Here is a 21,626-nt window from a genome sequence, read left to right on the forward strand (position 1 = left end):
ATAGACTCCAAGTCAACCCAAATTTTAGCAAAGTTTGTTCAAATTACAAATAAAGACAAATGCATCTCAAGATGGATGCGAAGCAGCAGGATGGGAACAGCAGGAAGACATAAAATGACTTAAATGACTGTGTTCACACACTACAAATGCAAAATCCAGCAAATACTCCACATCAGTACACCAACAGAAAACTGCAGCTCAACCCAGGAATCCTAACACACCAAAATATTATGTAGCTCTATGAATGGGTAATCAGCCTTAGCTACAGCCTTCATTGTCTACCTTTGTGATCCTCCTTCCCCATTCCCCAAATAAAACTAAAAAATCTCACTTCTTAGAAAGGAATTTCATTCGAGAACTCAGCAGCAAGGTTGGAACTGCTCTGCTTCGGTAAATAAATAACTCTGCTAAGCCCTAGCTTGGCCAATCAGATAACGATTCTTCTGTGTGTAGCAGAAGATGACAAAAACACAAGCTGTGGTAAAACTGTATTCACTTCAACAAAGAAAACTTGTGCAAGGCCCAGTGCAGCAGTTATATCTATATTAATAACTTATTTAAGAGCTCTGTTGAAGCACAGGACCTGATAGAACATTTCATTTTCAAGTAATTGGTATCTACACAAGAGACATCCACTTGTCTCTGGTAAACAGCTGTGGGGTTTCGTTTTGTTTTGTTTCTTCTTTTGGTCTTCAAAGGATTTTAAAATAGGTCTAATTCACTAAACTGAGACAACCTACTGAAACTGTGTCCACGTGCTTAAAGCAGGGTCTGTGTCTCAAGTACGTTGCTGGACTGAGACCTTAACCACCAGCTAGCACACATTTGAAGCTGCTGTTTTCTGTTATTTAAAAACAAAGCAAAACACACACAAAAGAAACAAAACAGACCAAACATATATTCTAAGTTTTGTAATGATTCCTTCTTTAAAATAACATTGTCATTGAGAGCTACTTGTACACACTTCCATATGAAGATTTTTACCAGTAACAGTGAGAATAGCTTTTGCATTCAAATAGAAAAAACCTTACACAGTGTTTTATTACAAACTGGTTATTTTTAAGCTATGCTTATGCGTAATTTCTGACTTACATTTTTCAGGCGGTGTTATTGTAATAGTCTGAGCTGTAAATTCTTCATCAAAATACCTGGTGTCTGTCTCAGATGTCACTTGAGGTTTAAAAGGAGGTACAAGCTGAAAGGGACCAAGAAACAAAATGAAATTACTCTATCTGAAGCCAGACAAATTACTACAGGAGAACAAGTTCTTTTTCCCTACACCCCAGATCAAATGAGTAGGTCTGTAGACAGGCACCTGAGTCTCTAACTTCTAGTAAGAGACAGAAGACATTAGAATCGATCCCAAAAATACTAGTTCACAACCTGGCTAATAGCACAACACAGCTAAATTCCAAGTATCACTCTCACATGACTTGCAGATAAATTGAGCTGCATAAAGATAATTACCTAGAAACTCTTCAGGCCATTCTGATTACCCACATAGGTGTCAGGCAAAGGCAACTCAAGGTACTTCACCAGAACTGGGTGATACAAACAGCCAAGGCAAAAAGAACTTCATAGAGAGCACAGTAGGCACAATGCTTTTGTAGTAGTAGTTGTAGTAGTAGTAGTAGTAGTATTTTTATTTTATTTCAGGGTTAAGGTCTTCATCCAAACTTACCTTTAGAAGAAATTACATGAGTGCGAAAATAGATTTTACATTTGAAAAAGGCCAGTTCATGCTTAAGTGAGTTGCTGGATGTAATCCTGCCTACTGCTCTCAGAGAACAGTGTGGTATTTCCCAACAGCTAATCACCAGCATTTGCTCACAGCCAGGACCTCCCCACCTCTCTTTTGCACCAGCCTTGCTACCTACCTTCTCCCCCAGAACAACAGCCTACAGCCCAAAGGTTTTAATGGGAAGGTATATTCAGTACGGAATATCCCACTGAATGGTGCCAGCCCAAATGATACAGCAATTTAGTTCATATGATATTGGAAATGAAGGCGGGGAGGATGACAATGTTTTGGTTTGTACCTTGGAACCCCTTGGTGTTATCTCCTCACACGCAATTTAAAACACACACCCTGATGACAGTGTATCAATTTCCCTTTCTATAGAAGAGGTAACGTTATGGCTCACTGATATTATCAGAGCTTACATGTGGTTTTCACTAATTTCATGTTATTTCTCTCCTCAATCCAGAACACCAAGACCAAATTTACCCCACAGCAAAGGAAGTGCAACTGCTGTTAAACCACCTCCCTCAGCAAGTTCAATGCACTAGACATGATTTACGATACACAATGTACATTGCAAACTTTTTGCAATAGTAACAGTCTTCATTATTTTACTATGTTTGATGCACAAGATTTTGTTTGTTTTTTTGTACAGCTTGGAGAGATCTGCATGAACTGGTGAATGCTAGAAGCAGCTCTGCATCTCAGTGCTAACCAAAGGAGACTACGTGATCCACAAATACAGCCACCCAAAACCCAAAAGAGTTAGCGTGCTCTATGAGGCCTACACTGTCTAAGTGCCGCACAACCAGCCAAAGAAAGAAGGCTTTCAACAAGATGTTCTTCACTGTAGATCTCTATCCAGAATCTTATTAATTCCTAACACTTTACAGTTTGGAATGAGGCATAACAGATTAAAATGTGGTACAGTGCATAAAGAGAGCACTTAAACAGCATGACAACAGCAAAAATAACCCTAAACGGAGGCATCTGTAGGTGCACACAGAAGACATTTCTCCATTTTTATGACTGTTACAAATGCGCACACAAATTCCCATTGTTTCCCAATCCAGGTTGAAAACTACCATCCAATTCTTTTCTTTTTTATCCTTCTCACATGTGATATAATACACTGACAACTGGTAATGTGAAAGCCTTGTTAGCTGGAGAAAAATCCCTTCACTGTTCCTTACAATATGAGAACCACACCAGAACACCAGTGGTTCTTTGGCCGTGGCACCCGATTCTGCCGGCATCCCTCCCAGGATACATCTGCAGGTCCTTCAGCACTACCCTTCCTTCAGCAAATTGACTCTTTCTCCATGCAACAGTTTATTTGCCCTTTTGAGGATATACTAAGAGTTCTATTTTATCTGCTCCAAATCTTCAGTAACAGCCCAAGGAAATTCTTTCTCTGACCTTCATATGATTATTGGGAGACACTCCCAATTCTAACGGGAGAACCTCTAAAATAATTTACTAGTTTCTGCAGAATTCTAGTCAAGAAATGAGGAATTGGCACACAGAGGTCAGGCACCACCTCCAGGAGAAAACACAGTAAGAAATCCTTTCATAACATCATCCCTTCATAACATCATCCTTTCCTAACAACCTTTCAGACAAAGCAGAAGCACAGAGTGTGGAATAAATGAGGTGCACAAGTGTACGCTGAAGGACATGGTGCTTCAACACCACATTCAGGAGACTGGAGACAGAGCATTCGGGACAGATTTTATAAGCCATGTCACCAACATGCCAGGCCATGCTACAGAAACTTGGCAATCATCTTTCTGGAGGAGTGCCACCTTTGTTCCTTAATTGTTAGATTTTATTTAAAAACAGAAAGCAAAATCTCGGCAACTTTCTGCTGTAATGAAACTGTTAGAAAGACAAATAAGGCAGAACTGCTGCAGAGAGAACCACTCAGATTGAACAAGAATAGAATAAGAACTCAGAAGCTTCTCCATACATCACAATGGAGGCTGAAGTTGAGGCGAAATGGCAAAGAACAACCAACCAACATTAACTACAGGTCTGATGATCACAACATGAAGATGACTCTCTACAGGCAGTGGCATCTCGTGTTTGGTGCCACAAGGAACTGGTACCCAGCTGCCACCGCCACAGCTTTTCCCCGCTTCTGACCTGAGAAGGCACAAAGTCCAGGAGTGAAGTGAGCACCACAAGGCACACCCAGTAACCCGGTCCAAAAGGAGTAAGATGAGCTTTTGTTAAGCACAGGACCTGTCAGTCTGCATGAAAATCATGCTGCTCAATCCAGGCAGCCAAGCTTTAGTATGGGATGATTTTCCTCCTCTAGCGGTCTGTGCAAATTTAAGCAGAACACACTCAAACCATACAGGAGACTGCACCTTCAGCACCCAGCCATTTACTCCAAGGACAAGAAATACACTTTTTCTGTGTTTGTGCATCACATGCATGTGCACATATGTGTGTGTGTGTGTGCATACATATATATATATATATGTGAACAAATAAATAAAAGTCTAAACTCAGCATGAGTTCACTGACTAAGAGTTGATGTTCAAGACAAAAATCCAATTTCACACCCATCTGTCAAGCTGAATCTGCCCCGGTCATTTCCAAGGCTTGGTGTTAGAAATGACAGCAGAAGGAGTATCAAATTCATCACGTCTTTATTATCTGCAGTGAATGGCATTTCATTTGGCATCCATCGAGAGCAGTGTGTGAGAAACACCACTGTTCTTCCACAGTTCGAGACCCGGGAAACTTGCCACCCATCTCTCGGGGGAAGGAAAGGGGCAGGTACAGCACCTGAGTGTTACAGTCACACAGGGACAGACAGACAGGCTCTGTCCTACACCTGGAGCTTTCTCACGCTTCCTGAACAACTACACAAATACTCCAGTATGAGAGAAAATAAGTAATATTATTTGCTCAAAGATAATCTGACAGGAATAATCTGTCTCGTTGTATAGGAAGTGGCTGAGGCTACTTCAAAGTAACTGTGATGCACCCGATCTGCCAAATGAAAAATATGATGCTTAAGAACATCAATCTGATCTGCCGCCTTCTTTTAATTTACAGGGAATTTTAATTCCAATGAACTCAAAATTAACACTAGCATAAGAATCTCATCCACCAACAGACTTCAGAGGAATAGTTCTCTGAGATGAAGTGTGAAAGGAAAAAGAGGAGCAGCTATACACCACCCCCACTGAATTGTTCATTTAGATAAGATAGATTATAATATAAATTAGATTATAATCTCAAAACTTCCAAATACACTAATTCTTTATGGATCACATAAATTCTAAAGAGTGAACACTGCTGTGCAGTTTCAGGTTTTATTCATAAGGAATAACTATTTGAATCTTACTTGTGGTTCAGCTTCAGTATGACATTCCAAGGTGTCCAATTAAAAAACAATCACTGCTGCATCCCAAAAGGTACGGCTCTTCTTTATTAATAAATTACAATGTATGAGATTATCTTTTGTTGCAGCTTATGTATTTTGAAAATTAATTTTAAAAATAACTACAAACCACATATTTCAATAACGTATTGTCATCATATGCTGTTATTTCAACAATTTCCATCTGGTTTATTATTCAAGTCTGGCATACATCAAAAACTGTGTCAAATGTTACAGTTCTTTCTGACTATGAAAGTTAATTAAACATTAATGATTTGATGTCCAGAAATCAAACTTTCATCTCCTTTAAACATTCCTGGAGAACAAAAACAGCAAAGTTGTTACTCTCAAGAATCAAACAGAGGAGCGAGATCAGCCCAATCAGAGTGGTGGAAAAATTAAATAATACTGTGAAAAGAGAACAGGGTCACACCACCGAAATACACCTTTGTGTTTCATCACAAGCATGCTCAGATGGAAGGGCTGAAAATGTCACAATTCACAGACAGACTTCTCAACTCGAAAAAAAGTATATTAGTAAACTAGGTAACTTACTAAATGACATTCCAAGTAAACAGTCTATTTTCACATAAACTGAAATTCCTTAACTTACAAAATACCACAATAAAACACTTTAAAAGTACATTAGCTAAGCTTGTCTCAACATTTAACATTTTTCTGATGTGTATCTGTTAATGCATGTTCCCTCATTCATACTTTTTAAAGTTCCCATCAAAGCAAATGCTTTGTGATCCTAAAAATCGTGCAGAGATACTAACAACACAAAACCTTAATTCAGTCTTTCAAGATTAGATCCCCACCAACAATATATTAATTTAAAATATATAAGTCCTTTAAAATATTGATTTTCCTTCACTAACAATATTTTTTAGTCCTTTTTCTGATATTAACTCAGTTACCAAAGGAAACCAGAGCTGCTGAGATTACACACTCTGTCAGCCTATACATCTTTCCCTAACAAATTCCGAATGGCTGGGCGAACGCACCATGACAGAGGAAAGACGAGGCACAGACACACGTCCCACAAAATTTCTGACTCCGGTTTACTGAATAGAAGAGAAAAAAAACCCCAGGGTTTCCACTGAAGCACAGACAGCAATGGCAAAACAGCCAGGAGCTGGAAATGCCCGTGTACCCTGGCAGGACACTGCATCTGGTGGTCCTAGGCAGGGGGAGGAGGAAGAGCTGGGATTTCGGCGGTGGAAGGACACACAGCCCAGATCCAAGAGAAGGCAGGCTTTAATAGAGAGTTTTGCCCATGGACAAATTCTGTTTTCCAAGCGATATGATCCTGATAGAACAGATAGAGAAAAACCACAACCCCCAGGATTACAGCAACAAGTTTAAGAATCAGACTGACGTACATTTTCCTTCCTGTAAAATCAAGAAGCTGAGGAAGCAGTGGCAACCAACCACCAGGTCTGCCCATACAGTTTAAAGCAGTGCTCGAAACACTATGAAAATATCACAGTGGTTAGCAGTTTTCCGATCTTTTTACTGCTTCGCACAACAACAACATAAAAGCAAATAACAAAGGTCATTTCTACAGGCTTAGTTGCACTGCAAATTACTATACAAAAATAGTATGACTCAAAAAGCAATGACCTAAAACCAGATGTTGGTGGTTTCCTATTTCCCTCCTGCCCTGTCCTTTAAATTCTGATACATTAAAGTACTTAAAGGTACACTTGAGATCATAGTGATACTGCAGATTTTGCCAGGCCTGAACCCAGGGCTTCAACCAGGGGCTTTCATCATTCTGCCGTTGTGCTCTAAGGAAAGCACAGGTGGTACAGGTGAAGGGTGCAGCACAGTCCCACACCCCTGCTCCCTCCCCAGTACCAACAAATATCTTTGTTAGCACCCTCTCATTTGCTTCAGGAACAATCGGATGTATTAGCAGAAATCAGGAGCACATATATGTGTCTCAGCCCATACATTCTCTTTCTTCTTCTTTCATCTGTATTACATGCAGAAGGAAACCCAGGCTTTGCTGAAAGGTCTGGCTCTCCTTTCACCTGAGGCTACCTGAGTGTTCCAAGCTGCAAGCCTAAAGACATACCCAAATTCCTGCCTTTAAATTCATGCCCAGGTGTTTTTTGTTCAATGGAAGACCCTAGACAGAACATCCAACAACTTATTTCTGCAACCCATATAAAAGTATGCTTATACAATTCTTAAATGAGTAACAGGAATTTCAAAAGGCTTCCTGATTCTAGCTAAAAATAAAACAAATATTTTATTTAGAAGTATATGGGCTTTTGAAGTCTTCAGAGTTTGCCAAGCTATTCAATTTCTCCTACTCAGGCACAGAGATAAAAACTCATCAGGGGTGAGATGATCACAGGAAGAACCTGGCACAGGCTGCTCTCTTTCATATGCCCTCATGGCTTTTCTGCCAAAAATAAATACATCTGATCACAAATGCTAACTACTATACATTTTTCATTTAAAGGCAACGACCTTCTCTGCCCCAGTGTGCCATACAACATTTTATTATCATGGTGTAGTACCAAATTAGTTTAATTAGTTAGTAGTATCAGAGAGCTAATAATTCCATTTGACCATTTGGATCCATTTGAACTGACAGAGCTACTGTTGTTGCATGAACTACTCAGAGTTTACAGATATATAATTCTCTCTCTAATCACACCAGTAAAGTGATAACCTAGTAAGCACAGAGGTGTACTTATTCTGTGGTAAAACTAATAAAATTAGAGGCACAGGAGCTTAGTGAGCACATGTACAAAACTGCCGTCCAGCAAATACTGGAATACCCATTATTATTCGGTTTCCATTACTCTGAATGTGAACTTCAGTTCTTTCATTGCTAACAGAAACACACTCCTGAAATGTAGCCAGGAAATTACAGTTTCATGGTGCATAAACCTCAGGCAAGAATACTGTGAAATATTTTTACTATGCAAATAATTATATCAACTATCAATTTCATCAAGTGACCCTACTGCTAAAGACTACAACTACACTACTAATAATGAACAGCAACAGAAGCAAGCATAGAATAGATCTATTTGAATAATCAAATTTGTTTGATGCACCTTCCTCCTGAGTTATTTTAGAATACCAAAACCTCAAAAAGATTCATATAAGAATTCTAACAAACATACTCAGTGGAAGTTCATTAACCTTATTCTTTTGTTTGAAGTTCATATTTCAGAGCACAGTCTTATCCTGCACACTTCACAACAGATAAGACTCCGCGTGCAGAGGAGCAACCATATATTTTAACCAACCAGACAAATGGCTTTGTAATACGAACAAAACTATTTTTTCAAATAAACAGAAAAACGTACTGTCAGAAGTCATTTTCATGACTTATGCTTCCATAAAGAATCCATTGTGTGCCAATACTGCCCAAAAGCAATTCCTATGATCCTTGAAGCTAACTGTTCAACTGAGGAAATTCAATTGATTTTTTACTGGCAAAGCCACAATGGGCAGAGTAAGCAATGAATGACTGCATTTTCTCCGGTTATGATACTCCAATAAGCTACATCCACCTCCTTGAACATAAAAGCAAAATACTTGCATTTATATATTTGTATCTTTATAGATAGATTTTTATACCTGGAAAATACCTCCTTTTATTTTAATAGCTCACAATAAGATATTGACTGAAAAACACTTACCATGTAGATTTGGAAAAACTCAAAGCTTACGCTTAAAAATGTAAGAGCATCCATACTTTCTTAACTAAGTATGATGTTGAACACAGTATTGAATTGAGAGCTCTATTTCTAATGTAAGCTAATCAAGAAAGCGTTTTCAACAGAGCAAGAGAAATGTAACAGCTTTTTCTTTCTCACCCACTCCTACCACATTGAAATCAAATCAATTTTAGTGGGTTTTTTTAAACTCCAGAAAGGTCCTCAACTTATATTTTTAGCTTTTATCCTCACAGTGCTTCTCAACAATGTCCTTACATAACCAACCAGTGGTTGACCTCACAAAGTAACTAAATTAATACACTTACTCTGATTATTTTAGAGTTTCTTGAAACCTCATGATACTGCCAGGGAAAAATCACACTTGTATCAAGTAACTTCAGAGTACCATATTTCTATCATCGTATACAGGCTCTTTTTTCAATTCTAGTACTTGCCAGAGAAGTACCACACCAACAACTACACATTTTTAAAATTTCAGTTCAACAACAACTGAACAAAACAGTTTGTACTATTGACATTGTAGCATAAACATATTCTGCTCATTCGTATGTCTTCCATTTTCCTTTTATTTGAACAAAGAAAAGAAAAAAAAGGAGAAAAATCTATCTTTTAAAATTACGCAGCTCAACTGGCAGATTAACCATGTACAACAGTTGAGAAAAAAAAAGAGACTTTATCAAAATAGAAGGGGGTTTATAGCAACAAGTAAATTCTTATACAAGTACTGCGATAAAATCAGCTTCTGTATATAAAACAACTTAAGTCAATTAAGTTTCACTACCGAGTAAGATAAACTCATTTTCTAAAATCATCCCCAAAGTGTTGATTGTTACAGGAACAGGACTAGGTTTAGAGAACTAGGCTTAGAGAAAACTGTTCAAATTGAATTCTCAGTACTTGCTTTCTCCACAAGCTGTTTTGGCTCAGTTTTTTAATGCTATTTTAAATTTCTTAGATATCTCTTCAAAAATAAGTTTGAAAAAGATTTCTACTCAAATACAAACAATCAGAAAGTAGATTCTTGCTATGAGTCCCTTCCAAACACTTCATTTTCCTATTGCCATAAAGCATTTTTTCAATAAAAGGCAGAAATAAAAAGATAATTCAGTATAAACTTCTGTTACACCTTCTCACATTATCTTGAGCCATACACCTACTTTTCTCTTGAAGGCCCAGTAAGAAAAACAGGAAAGGAAAAGATTTTGACATTTACATAATAAAAGAAAAACCCTTCCTGAGTTTAGGTTAGTTTGAAAAATTTATATTTGGTCCACTGACAAATTATCACTGAAAAACAAAAGATTAAGTACACATAGTTCTGAATAATTATTCATTTGTATTAATACAAAAAGTTGCAAAGAAAAACACGATTAAGTCCAGAGAGCAGCAGTCCTATGACTATCAGCTGAAACCACCTTGCAGAAGCCAGATTATTCAATGTCATATAAAGACTTACCTTTTTATCATATACATCTTGCCAGTTTACTCCAGCAAAGAAACTGTGACGCATGATTTCTTTTGCGTCATCTGGGCCTCCACCAAGTCTAAAGAGAGTGAGGAAAAAAAATCATATTAAACAAGCATTACTCTTAAAGGCAGGTTGAGTTATTGCAATGGTTGGAAAAGTGACCATTTGTTTTTGACTCTCTGGGAACAACTCTCACCCATTTAATAAGTAATTCTTATCTCTTTATTATGAATTAAGGTGATCTTGAGAGAAAATGTGATAGCCAAAGTAGCCATGCCATGGCCTAATCTATTTGATTAATCCAACTATAATGTTCACTCCTGTCCATGATGAGCTTTTCTAATAATTCATTCATTTTAAAAACATACTTAAGTTTAGTTTTCTTGAAAGACCAACTCGCCTTCTGGCACTATTAAAAACCCAAACAAACCCAACAATGCTGATATAAAATTTCACCAAGCAGGTGCCAGGCACTGAATCAGTAATGACTCACACATCAGTTTTATGTAGTGTTCACTGCTGTTGCATCTGGATGCTGTAACAATTAACCAATTACCACAGAATAGTCTCAATCTGAGTCAATTAGTATAAATTAATAAATTGTAGGCCTGCTGAGAAGGTTATTTAAAGGCCATTGTAAATAACCACACTACTCACTGTGGCCCATGGCTTGCCAAAGCCAGACTCTGGCAAACCATCTTAGGAAGTTAATTCTACCTACTTTGGGTGAACTTGCCCATGGTGATTTGAGCTCATGGAACTGGTCACCACCACCAAGACAGGAATGTCCCACTCCTGCCCATCCCTCTCCCCTCTCACCTGCATCCACAGCATCGTTCCCACTGACAACTGCAAGCTGAGCCAGCTCACTAACCTGAAGGAAACTAACCCCACAATGAGAAAACAAGAAAGAGCTGGCTGCTTTTTGTTGTCAAAATTTGACTCAACAAGTTTAGTGAGCTCCCTTGAGCTTCTGTTGTTGCTACAGAAAGAACCACACATCCAGTGAAGAGAACCTCTGCCCCTTTCAACAACATGTGGACTTTCAGGACTGCTCAGCTGTCATCTAACTTCTTCCTGACACTGGCAAGCCTACTGGTCTAACAGAAAGGAGAGGCAACAGGAAAAAGAAATCTAAATCTTAACTGAACAAGCAGCCCATACGTGCTAAATATTGACAAGAAGATTGACATAAATAGTTTGTGTTTCATTGAAAGGAACTGCTGAAGATATAGTGCCAAATTTTAAAAGTAACCTTTTAAGTAAGATAAATTCCTCTATAAAGCATTTCTTGCAAGCAACAATAACTCCCATAACCATGGAAAAAAATCTGTATTATTATTACCCTGCTGCCAAATTACAAAAATATTCTAGACTACTACCTCAGTCTTGCAGTATAAAGTTATTCTCACTTCCAAGACGTATTCCTTTGTTCCTCAGCTACTCATTGTAAAATTCTCTACATCTCTGCCAAGCATCCCAGTGAGCCTGCAGTCTCCAGACTTCTCTCACTATCTTCCCATACAGCTGCTCACAGAAAAGCTGAGTTGCAGTTAACCTCTGTGCTCTCACCCTATTTAGCGTTAGCTAGCACCACAACTAGAATATGAATAAGCTTGTAAATGTAAGTCTGTAATAAACACTACTGTCTGCAAAGATTAATTAGAAGGAAGTATCTTTTCAATTCTAAAGGTTAATGCATTTGATGAGTCAGATTGTTCGGAGGTCAAAATGCATAAGAGTTGCTACAGGAACACATTTTTACTTTACCCTCCATGTATTTGGTTGGTCACAGTTTGCTTGTACTGCACACAGCGAAACCAGCAAGCCCGGCACGGCTGGGCAGGCGCAGCAAGGCTGACGTGACTGCCCGTGCTGTCCTGGCTGCTACGCGGGGCTGTTGCCCTCAGACAGGGCAACCCCTCCTGCGCTGGGGGACAGCGAGCAATCGCACTGCTGAAAACTTACTGAGAATGAACTGAGGGTGAAGAAGGACTACAGAGAGACAGACAGAATGCCTGCAGCCTTAAAACATGCCAAGAAACTCGCAAGAACAACAGAGAGCTTGGGGAAAAGAGGGGACCTACAAACAAATATCACTGATTTACAAAGAGAGAGATTTGTTTTAGAACCAGAGGGGACTGGACCCTGCTAGTCCAGTGCAGGTGCCACTGGAAAACACCTCTTGGCAGGCAACAATCCCAGAGGGAAAAGCCCACCACAGAACGGCACAGGCAACAGGGGGATGATACTTCCTCTCAAACCACTGTATTTAGATTCCACTCAGAAGATGTTTTCTTTCACGTGTTTCTAGTGTCCACGGTCTAATATGCCATCTATCTACATAGCCTAACAAAATCTATCTGTGGCTGTCTATACATGTCTTCTGGCATGATCACTTCCAAGAAAAAGTGGTATAGTCCCCCTGAGACACTTCAGCCAACACACGGTTAAGTCATACTCTGAAAAACACTTTAGTGTTTCCCTTTGTTCCAGTACATGATCTAAACCTGAAAAGATCCCCATGTTTACTGTGAATGACTGAAAAAGTCTTCTTTTCCATATGCTTTTTCCCCTTTTGTGCATTAAACTCACTTTGTGCATCACTGATGTATTGAAAAAGTGGAAAATCTGAGACAGTATGGCTGCATATAGCCCTTTCCAGTGACTGACAGGTCCTTCAGTTAGGAAGACGAGGCATCACTGGCCTATTTTTACATTAGGCAGTATCATCAGAGTATTTATTATGCCTGTATACCCAAGTAATTTCACTTACCGCTTATTTGGATCCTTTATCAGTAGGCCTGATAGTAATGATTTTGCATCTGCAGACAGAGTTCGAGGAAATTTTATGTCCTCCATTAGTATCAGTTCAAATAGTTTCTCATGATCTTGGTTGTAGAACGGTAATCTTCCACACATCATTTCATACATGACAACTCCTAATCCCCACCAGTCCACTGCACGACCATAGTCATTGTCTTCCAACACCTAAGGCAGAAACCAAAACCAGCTGTAAGACATGCACTATTTCAGACATGGTCATTTCAGTTGATTTGATGCACCTCTATGTGAATGTGTTTCCAAGACTTTATTTTCAGAGTGTACTACAAGGACTCCCAGAACCTGGCTCAATCCATGCAACTGCAGTACTGACCCACACACCCACTGAAATTCCAGGCATACTGGGCACCATGCTGCTAAGGACAAAATACGAAACTGAGAATAACCTGCCCAAAATGATCAGGACCGCATCTGCCTCTCTCCTGTGTCCTCTACCATCCCATTTCTAGTGTGCTCAGTTTTAGGAAGGGGCACTTCATCTACAGGCACTACTGCCTCAGTTAATGTTCTTCTGGGAGAAGTGAAGCACCTCCTTGCTCAGTCACTTCCCCTCTCCTTACCCCAACCTGTAAGAATAAAGCCTCAAATTTAGAAACACCTTAATCTTATTAAGATAAGCTTAGCTTCTTCATGATCTTTATTTATATTAAAAGTCCTCAATGTGTTTCTCCTGACAGTTTCATTAGTAGTTCAAACAGCTGAACTCTGCTAGTGCAAAGAAATAGGACAATGTTTACATGATACTATGTCTATTATGGCACTATGCTTATATGATATTCTATGATCACAGAAATATGGTAACTTTTATATAATTTGTTAACATAATGCCTCCAGTGGTGTGTGCCTAAAAATATACTCCACAGCCTTTCTCCCAGCAGCTCCAGAGAAGTGGAATAAGGAATCTGAGCTTAATACACCTTCATATTAAACTGCAGAAATAGAGACAACATAACAGCAGCATACACCCATAATGAAACCACAGGCAATAAGGAAACTGAAGGCTACTGGATATATACATATATAACTCCAGTTTCTGTGAATTTCTAGATCATACCTTTTCACTTAAAAAAGATAGAACAGTTAGAAGTTAATAAATGGTAATACAGAAGGCGCTAAAACTGTGTGCGCCAAATGGCCAATATTTGCTGCAGAAAGGTCTATTAAAGAGGCAAAAACCTTAAAACAATAAATTAGACTTAAATAATAATAAATGGTTAGAAAGATCAAAGAAATGCAACAAATACAGCTGGACTGTATTTATGAAGAATTAAATAATTCTTTACAAAAAATTTTCTCTATCCTTAAAAGACAGAATGTGAAAGGCAGCACATATGACTGATTTAAAAAAAAAAAAAAAAAAAAGAAAGAAATAAAACCAGCAAACTGATCTACAGAAAACAAAATACTTTTTACAACACACAGACACATGCAATCACCACCACCAAGAGCTCACTCAGATTCAAATTGTAAGCAGACACACAGGAACAGTCATTTAGTAGCAAAAATCTGGTGATGCGTAGTAAAGCCTTCAGGCTTTAATGATAAGGCAGCGTCTAACAGGTCAGAAATTACCTTTTCCTGTGAGTACATTATCTTGTGATTGTCTAAAAAGTATAAGATGACTTCCAGTAATTTCCTCTGAAGTAAGGGCAGACACAGTCCTTGCCCATCTGGGGACACTAAATGCAGCCGTGACCACATCACAGGACACGTGCTACCTTAGCCAGGCCTAACAAGGGGCATTGAGCTCATTTATCTGCCTCTGCTTTTTCTCCCCCAGTAAATCCAGACCTGCTCTGAAGTGCTTTTAGCAGAAACAAAATGCAATCCGACCCAGTATGGCAAATTTGACAATCCCACAGTAATCAACGCATTCATGTTCCTAGTTTCCACTGTCCTTAAGGATTAGTAGTAGAAACATGATGAAAAGAAGTATCTTACAAATCCCTCTTGTGTATATAAGATTAAAAAATCATAAATATTAACACATTAACACATACTATTTACAACTGTGCCAAAACACACAGACTCGTTACATCATTGATATTTCCAAATAGAGGGTGAAATTTTGGAAAGTGTAAAATACAACAAATTATCTGAATAAGTACATATGACAAAACTAACTAAAATAACTCCTGCATTTTAAAATTAATTAAATGTTTTATGAGTTTGAGCATATTGCAAGGTATTTGCTGAAAAACTGTATATGAAATCTGTGACGCTTGTCTTTAAATCACCATTTCTTCTGCCACAGAATAAAAGCATTATATATTTTTCTACTGTATCTATTAGCACCATTACCATCTCTCCTATTTGTACAGTGAGCTACTCTTTTCTTTTGAAGCTAGTAAAACATAAAATTGTGAAGCAGTGGTAGGTTCTTTTTACAAGTAAGTTGAGATGTGGTTTGCATGTGTGATTTATAAAAGAAGGCAACAGGAAGAAAAAAACGTATTATTCTTTGAACAAGGCAAATGACATGGCCAATAGCTAAAGCAAAATGTATCTGGGGCTTTACCTAATTTATGCAGGACTTTACCTAACAGTAATAAAAAAGTATGAGCAACCTTTTGCTGCATTCCCACAACAGCAACAAAACAGTGGTACAAAGAAAGAGCCAAATGTGATTTTTAACCTCTTTTTACATAAAATCATAAAAAAGCATAAAAGCCAGATTAACTGCCTCCCGAACCCGCATATCACCAGCCGGGTTCTCATCCCCAGCTGGCAAAACTGGCAACTCTTTATTTTTGTTTAAATACCTGGTTTACAGCCAGCCAGACAAGCAAGAACATCAAAAGGGTTTCATTTAGGCAAAAGGAAAACAGCCTGAAAATAGTGTAAATAAAGCAAACTGAATCTCAACTTATTTTAATATAAATGCAATAAAATTGTGCATAATACACTCACAGTAAATACACACAATTATTTCCTTTAAGTCTTTCCTTCTCTTCGTGGTGTTAAGAAATGCCAGGATTTATAGACTGTGACAAATCAATGGAAGTGCTGGAGTCCAGCAGCTCCTACAACCAAATCCATACATGTCTATACACACGGCCCCAGCATTACAGAACCCTTTCCAAACAATTCCTGGTTTTGAGGGATTAGGCTTTAATTACACTGAACATAGGTCAAGAAAGCTTCGACTCAGTGCTAAAATGAACATGACACACAGCTGCAGGCTTTGAACCTATGAATAATTCAGTTTTCTGCTTACCGTGAGGTAGGTAGCTGCTTTTAGACGTGCCTCCTTTGGCTGTGAGGTCTGATACTACTGTCCCTCCAGTATTTGTGGGGTATCCTTGTGTACATGGGGTACCAGTCTAAGCACTTGGCCAGGCACAGACACAGTGGAACGTTTGATCTCTTGGGCTTTGTACACTGCCCTTAAAAGCTGCCTCCATCACCTCCAGCCAACTCTCTTCCCTTCGCCCACAAATCTATCTTTAAGCGAATACACTGTCCTAACAACACAGTCCCTTCAAGGTCACAGCAGGAAAGGCAGCAGGCCCACTGAAACCATCATAAAGGGCACACGCTCAACCAATCTGGTATCTGTTGTAAAGTAATATATTAATGTTTTCTAGGGATATCACACAGAACAATCACAGGGAACTCACAAACTACAGAAAGAGCAGCTACACTGGGTACGTACTCCACTCAGGTGCATTTTCATGAAACAAAGATGAAGTTACTTGCTTTCTTCCACAAAATCCGTTTAAATAGTCAGATCATTCAGATATGCGACTTCCCTTCCTTCATCTGCTTCACACATGGGGTGCCAAAATCCCAAGATTTAGGTGAGGTTTTAGAAGGTGAGAGATCCAGCACAACGACCTCGGTGCATGGATAACATTCATAGTCACTCACCCCTATTTTAAACCTCACATCATCACTGCACCCAAGTGACTTCCCAGCATTGAGTAAAGCAGGAGGTGGGCTGACTGCAGTGCCGTCTGGACGATAGCATAGATTACGGGAAATAAAACTCAAAACGTGAACATCATTTTTATTACTTGAGGGAGTATTACTCCATTTGTTTTAAGGGCTCTAGTTCAACAACTGGTTCTTTCAGAGGCAGTGCCAGCCTAACTCACACTCTTGTTTCTATTCCCTCACCACAACTTCCCTTACCTTGCCAAAACTGCTCAACACACTACACCAGAGAGCAGACCAGTACTAAGAAAAAAGGAAAAATAGTTTCTCCCTGGGTTATTTTTTAATCTGAATCAAGTCTTCTGACCTGAGACACTCAATTGCCATGTGAACAGCTGCAGCAACACAAGTGCGAGCACCAGGGCAGGCAGCATTGGATGCAGCATTGCTGCAGAAAGAAATGCTCGTCAAATGCTGCCCTAAAGTTATACCAGAGAAATGACACTGACTCTCCCAGTTACTTCTGCAGGCACAGGCAGCTGCAGCAGTCGTGCTCAATTAATGGGAAGATGAAGGACCCGATTCTCCTCCGAACCTGTATTTCTCTAAAGCACTCCAGCAGTATTACGGGATTCCAGCGTGGGCATAATCTCATTGCTGCACCAGAACCACTGCAGTCTGCACAGGCATCGATGCTCTTCTAAAATTTACACCTACACCTGCAGTCTGAGGACAGCCTGGGTTTATACAGATGCTTTTTTAAAAGCTGCAGAGGTGCTGCTGAAGTTTGTGTTTTTCCTGTCTTAGATAAATATGCAAAGGTTAAGTAACAGAAACATTTTCTAACCAGCAAGAGAGATTATCCAGGCAGACGCAGGTACTTCAGTGCTTTTATGGATTCTTTAGAGGCACTGGATAATATTACAGTTTCAACTAAGGGAAAGTTATTTATTTATCTCAAAACTTTCATCTTTATTGTGGTCAAAAGGCAACTCAATTTTTTAACAATTTACTGAGATAGCAGCAATAGCCAAGTGTAAAATGAAAACACAGTATTTTCTAGTGACTCTACTGCCTCTGCACACTTTGGGGTTTCTGGAAATATATCAGCAATAACCTCGTACACAGAGCAAAGGCCATCAAGCTCTACGTATAAAATAAAACAATCAGTTCACAGCTTGTACTTAGCCTTTGTGATGACTAAGACAACACAAACACACTGCAGGACTGCTAAGATCACAGTAATTCGACTGTGTTTGCCCCTCACACAATTCATTTTGCTGACAAGTTACTGCAGATCAGAAAAAAATAATTATTGCATTCGCATTTCTTGACCAAAAAAAACAAAATAATCTTCTAATAGTATTCCCAAATGCTGAAAAGTCCACTGTCTCGGACTCAAAAATATTAACAAAAATTATTAGTACCACCAGAAGCTTTCTCTTTACTGAAAACCAAAACTATTAAAAAGACTTCACTCTCTACTTCACCAGTGGTTGTAGAGTTTAATCAATCAATACATCTCTAGGTGTACTTTGCTTTAGGTATATTATTCCTTCAAGAGCCTAACATGCAGTCCACAGAATTTGATGTCCATTTAATTTTTATGGTGAACAACCAGTGAAAAGATACGTTTTATTATCTCTTTATTTCTTCAGTAGCTAGACCTCAGAATACTCCGGGAGGCAGCAGCTTGAGACACATGCAAATTCCTGTTTACAAGGGCTTGGGGCAGGGACTAGGGACAAAGGCAATTAAATGAGTCAGTCAAAGAGAAGTCGATACAAACACATGCAATGCTTTTACAAGGCTCTGTGAAAATAAGTTTTTTTAGGAGGTTAGCCAGCAGTATAACAGGTGAAGTCTGTGACCATCTTAAGTCAATCGTGTATTTGCCCTGGCCTTCAGTGAAACTAGGATTCTCCAGTACTTCCCAGAATTCTGGATAAGGTGTGACCGCCTCAGAGCTGAAGGCAGAAAATCCCTTAATCCTGTCTTAACTGCATTTTCTTGAAACAAAACATCCCTGAAGAGCAGTCTCTGGAAGATTTTTGGTTACACAACAGTAATTCACACAACCAAGAAATGTACTTCCCACAGAGCTCTAAAAGGTAGTTAGCTGCTGTAACTTCTGGACTCAGCAAACACAGACAAATTTAGCAATAACCTTGAAAATGAAAGGTTTCATACAATTCCTTCTAATCTTCTACAAACGGCTGTCAGTATTGGGTTTTATCTTTAAAAGAACAATTCCAAAATATAAGTTTCTTCCTTTGTGCTAGATAGCCAAGGCAACTTATTGGAAAAGCAATCACATTTTTGACCTACTTATGGTTTCTCTTAATACATTAGATATAGACTTTCTGATAGGACATTACAAATAGCTTGTTGCTCAATCAATAATTTTGACAGAACAGATGGGAAAATATTTAAACATCTAAACAAACTGTCTGCACACCTATGTTGTGAAAGAAAACTGAGAACTTGGATACACCAATGTACTGTTAATTTAAGGGGAAAAAACTGTTTCCAATTAACCTTACGGTTCAGGTGGAGTGTATGTTCCTTAAGCATTCCTGGTAACCCTTCACACATTTTTACTGTTACAGTTGTTGGTCTGCTAACAAATATTCACCTACATATTATTGACCTCAAGTTAAAAGGTGTATTTGCTAGAACTTTCTATCAATTGTGGTAACAACTGCAACAATGGGAAAGCTTATAATCTAACACTAATGAACAAAGGTAATACACATTTCTTTATAGAAACAGACTTTTATCCATATGTATGAAAACTCTTCCTGCAGAAAAGTATGTTTGTCAAGTATTACATGAATTTAGTTATTATAAATGTATCTTGGTATGAACTGTGAAAATATTGCTATGTCAAAAGTAAAAATACACTTGAATGAATACTCATTGTTTTTATTATACAGAGGTGAAAAGACAAAATATCAATATTATAGATACCCTGGGAAATAGATACCTGAGAATTAAGTCAAGAAAGAAAGTTTTATGTCACTGCTGTAATTTTCTACTGCTCTAATTTTTGCAGGTCGTTTTTCTCTATTTTGAATCTGGCTTGCATTGCTGCTTTCCTTTTGGTCCTAACACAAACTATCTTCCCAATACATTTTTGTACTAGAGACTTCCCCCATCTAACCTAGGTTTTTGTTACATAACCTTTAAAAAAAACAGCAAACTAATTGTATTTCATTTGCTGGCACACATTGTGCTTCATCAAAAATGGTACATTTTGGTGTAAATGTGAATTAAGCAAAGTCTCCTAGAGTAAAGAAAAAGTAATAATAACAAATATGTTTAACCTCCTACAAGGGACTCCAACTTGAGTAAATTTTAAAAAAAGTTATACTGTCACAAATGAAAGAAATGTTCTAACAAAGGACTCTAAGAAGTCAACGGCAACCATTAAAAAACAAAACCAAAAAGACCCCACATCACAGTAAAAGGATCTCTCAAAAGTAAAACCTATTCAATGGGGGGTGTAGTGGGGGGGGGAAGCTAAAATAATTCTGTTCTAGAAATAAAAGACACCTTTCATAGAAGGCAACCAGTACAAGCAAAAGATGATTTTAGTCTACAGAAAGATGGCACTTCTCTCGTAACTCTACCATTGGAAGAAAAACTGTAGACATGTTCCTATCTGTATTAATTATCACTGCACTAGCAGTAGTGTCCATAACATTGACTGCCATGAGATGCAAGATGTGTACGAAGTAATAAATAATGTTAATACTGTGATATTTCTCTCTGGTTGCTCATTCTTCCTGAAATGATTTTGAATTTTTACTGATGTTACACAGCATTTGTTCAGCTTTTGTTTATGCTTCATTACCCTCGGAAAAACTAAAGGCTTTTGCTGAAATGGAAATAATGTTTGCATTGATTAAATGAAAATTAATGAAAAAAAGCTTCAAGCATGTTATTGAGACCGTCTTTGTAAGAATTGTCATACTTGTTTGTTTTACAAAAAAAAAAATGTTTTTTTTATTGGAAAATTGCTCTCTGCCATAAAGTTTTGTTCTGTACACCACTGTTATTTATGGGCAGTGTGGAGCTAATCCATTTTCTAGTCTTTTGTTTGTTTTATTATTTTTGCATATTTGTTACATCTTTCCCCTTGAGAAGTCTTGATACTGCATGTGGACAATTAGTTTTTGTGCCTGGTGAGATTAACCAGATTGCATGAAAATTCAAATTCTTGTTACATCATTGGTTATCTGGCTTCAGGAGAAAGTCTAATTCTTGTGCTAATTTATCTGTTGTTGCAGGAACTCTTCTGTAGATGTAACTGAGCAATGCTTTTGTACCCACATCTAAATGCTCCCATCTTTTGATCTTGATAGTGGTTATTGCCAATAAATGATGTTCTGCTCTGGATACCCTGCCTTGTCCACATTTCATCCTGTTCATCTCAGGGTCCCACTGGCAATGCCAAGCTGACACAAATGACCAAATTCAACCGGCATTTTTGATGACTTAGGAGTATAAGATGACACAGTGTGGTACAATAAAATATAATAACTGATAGCAAAACTGAAAAAAGGCCACATCTGAATTTTCATGAGG

General features: G+C 38.3%; 1 protein-coding gene across 4 annotated transcripts in view; it reads right to left on the reverse strand.

The window, feature by feature from the left end:
- The window catches only part of AKT3 (AKT serine/threonine kinase 3), a 159,007-nt gene that overhangs the window by 8,656 nt on the left and 128,725 nt on the right, over nucleotides 1-21,626 (reverse strand). For 3 of the 4 annotated variants that reach the window (XM_065057885.1, XM_065057882.1, XM_065057883.1), the window contains exons 11-13: nucleotides 13,093-13,307; nucleotides 10,305-10,392; nucleotides 1,093-1,195 (exon numbers count right to left, since the gene is read on the reverse strand). In XM_065057885.1, the coding sequence (XP_064913957.1) occupies nucleotides 1,093-1,195; nucleotides 10,305-10,392; nucleotides 13,093-13,307 (406 nt within the window). The other variant, XM_065057884.1, reaches the window with a different exon arrangement.

This window comes from Columba livia, chromosome 3, assembly GCF_036013475.1.
Source record: "Columba livia isolate bColLiv1 breed racing homer chromosome 3, bColLiv1.pat.W.v2, whole genome shotgun sequence".
Taxonomy (NCBI): domain Eukaryota; kingdom Metazoa; phylum Chordata; class Aves; order Columbiformes; family Columbidae; genus Columba; species Columba livia.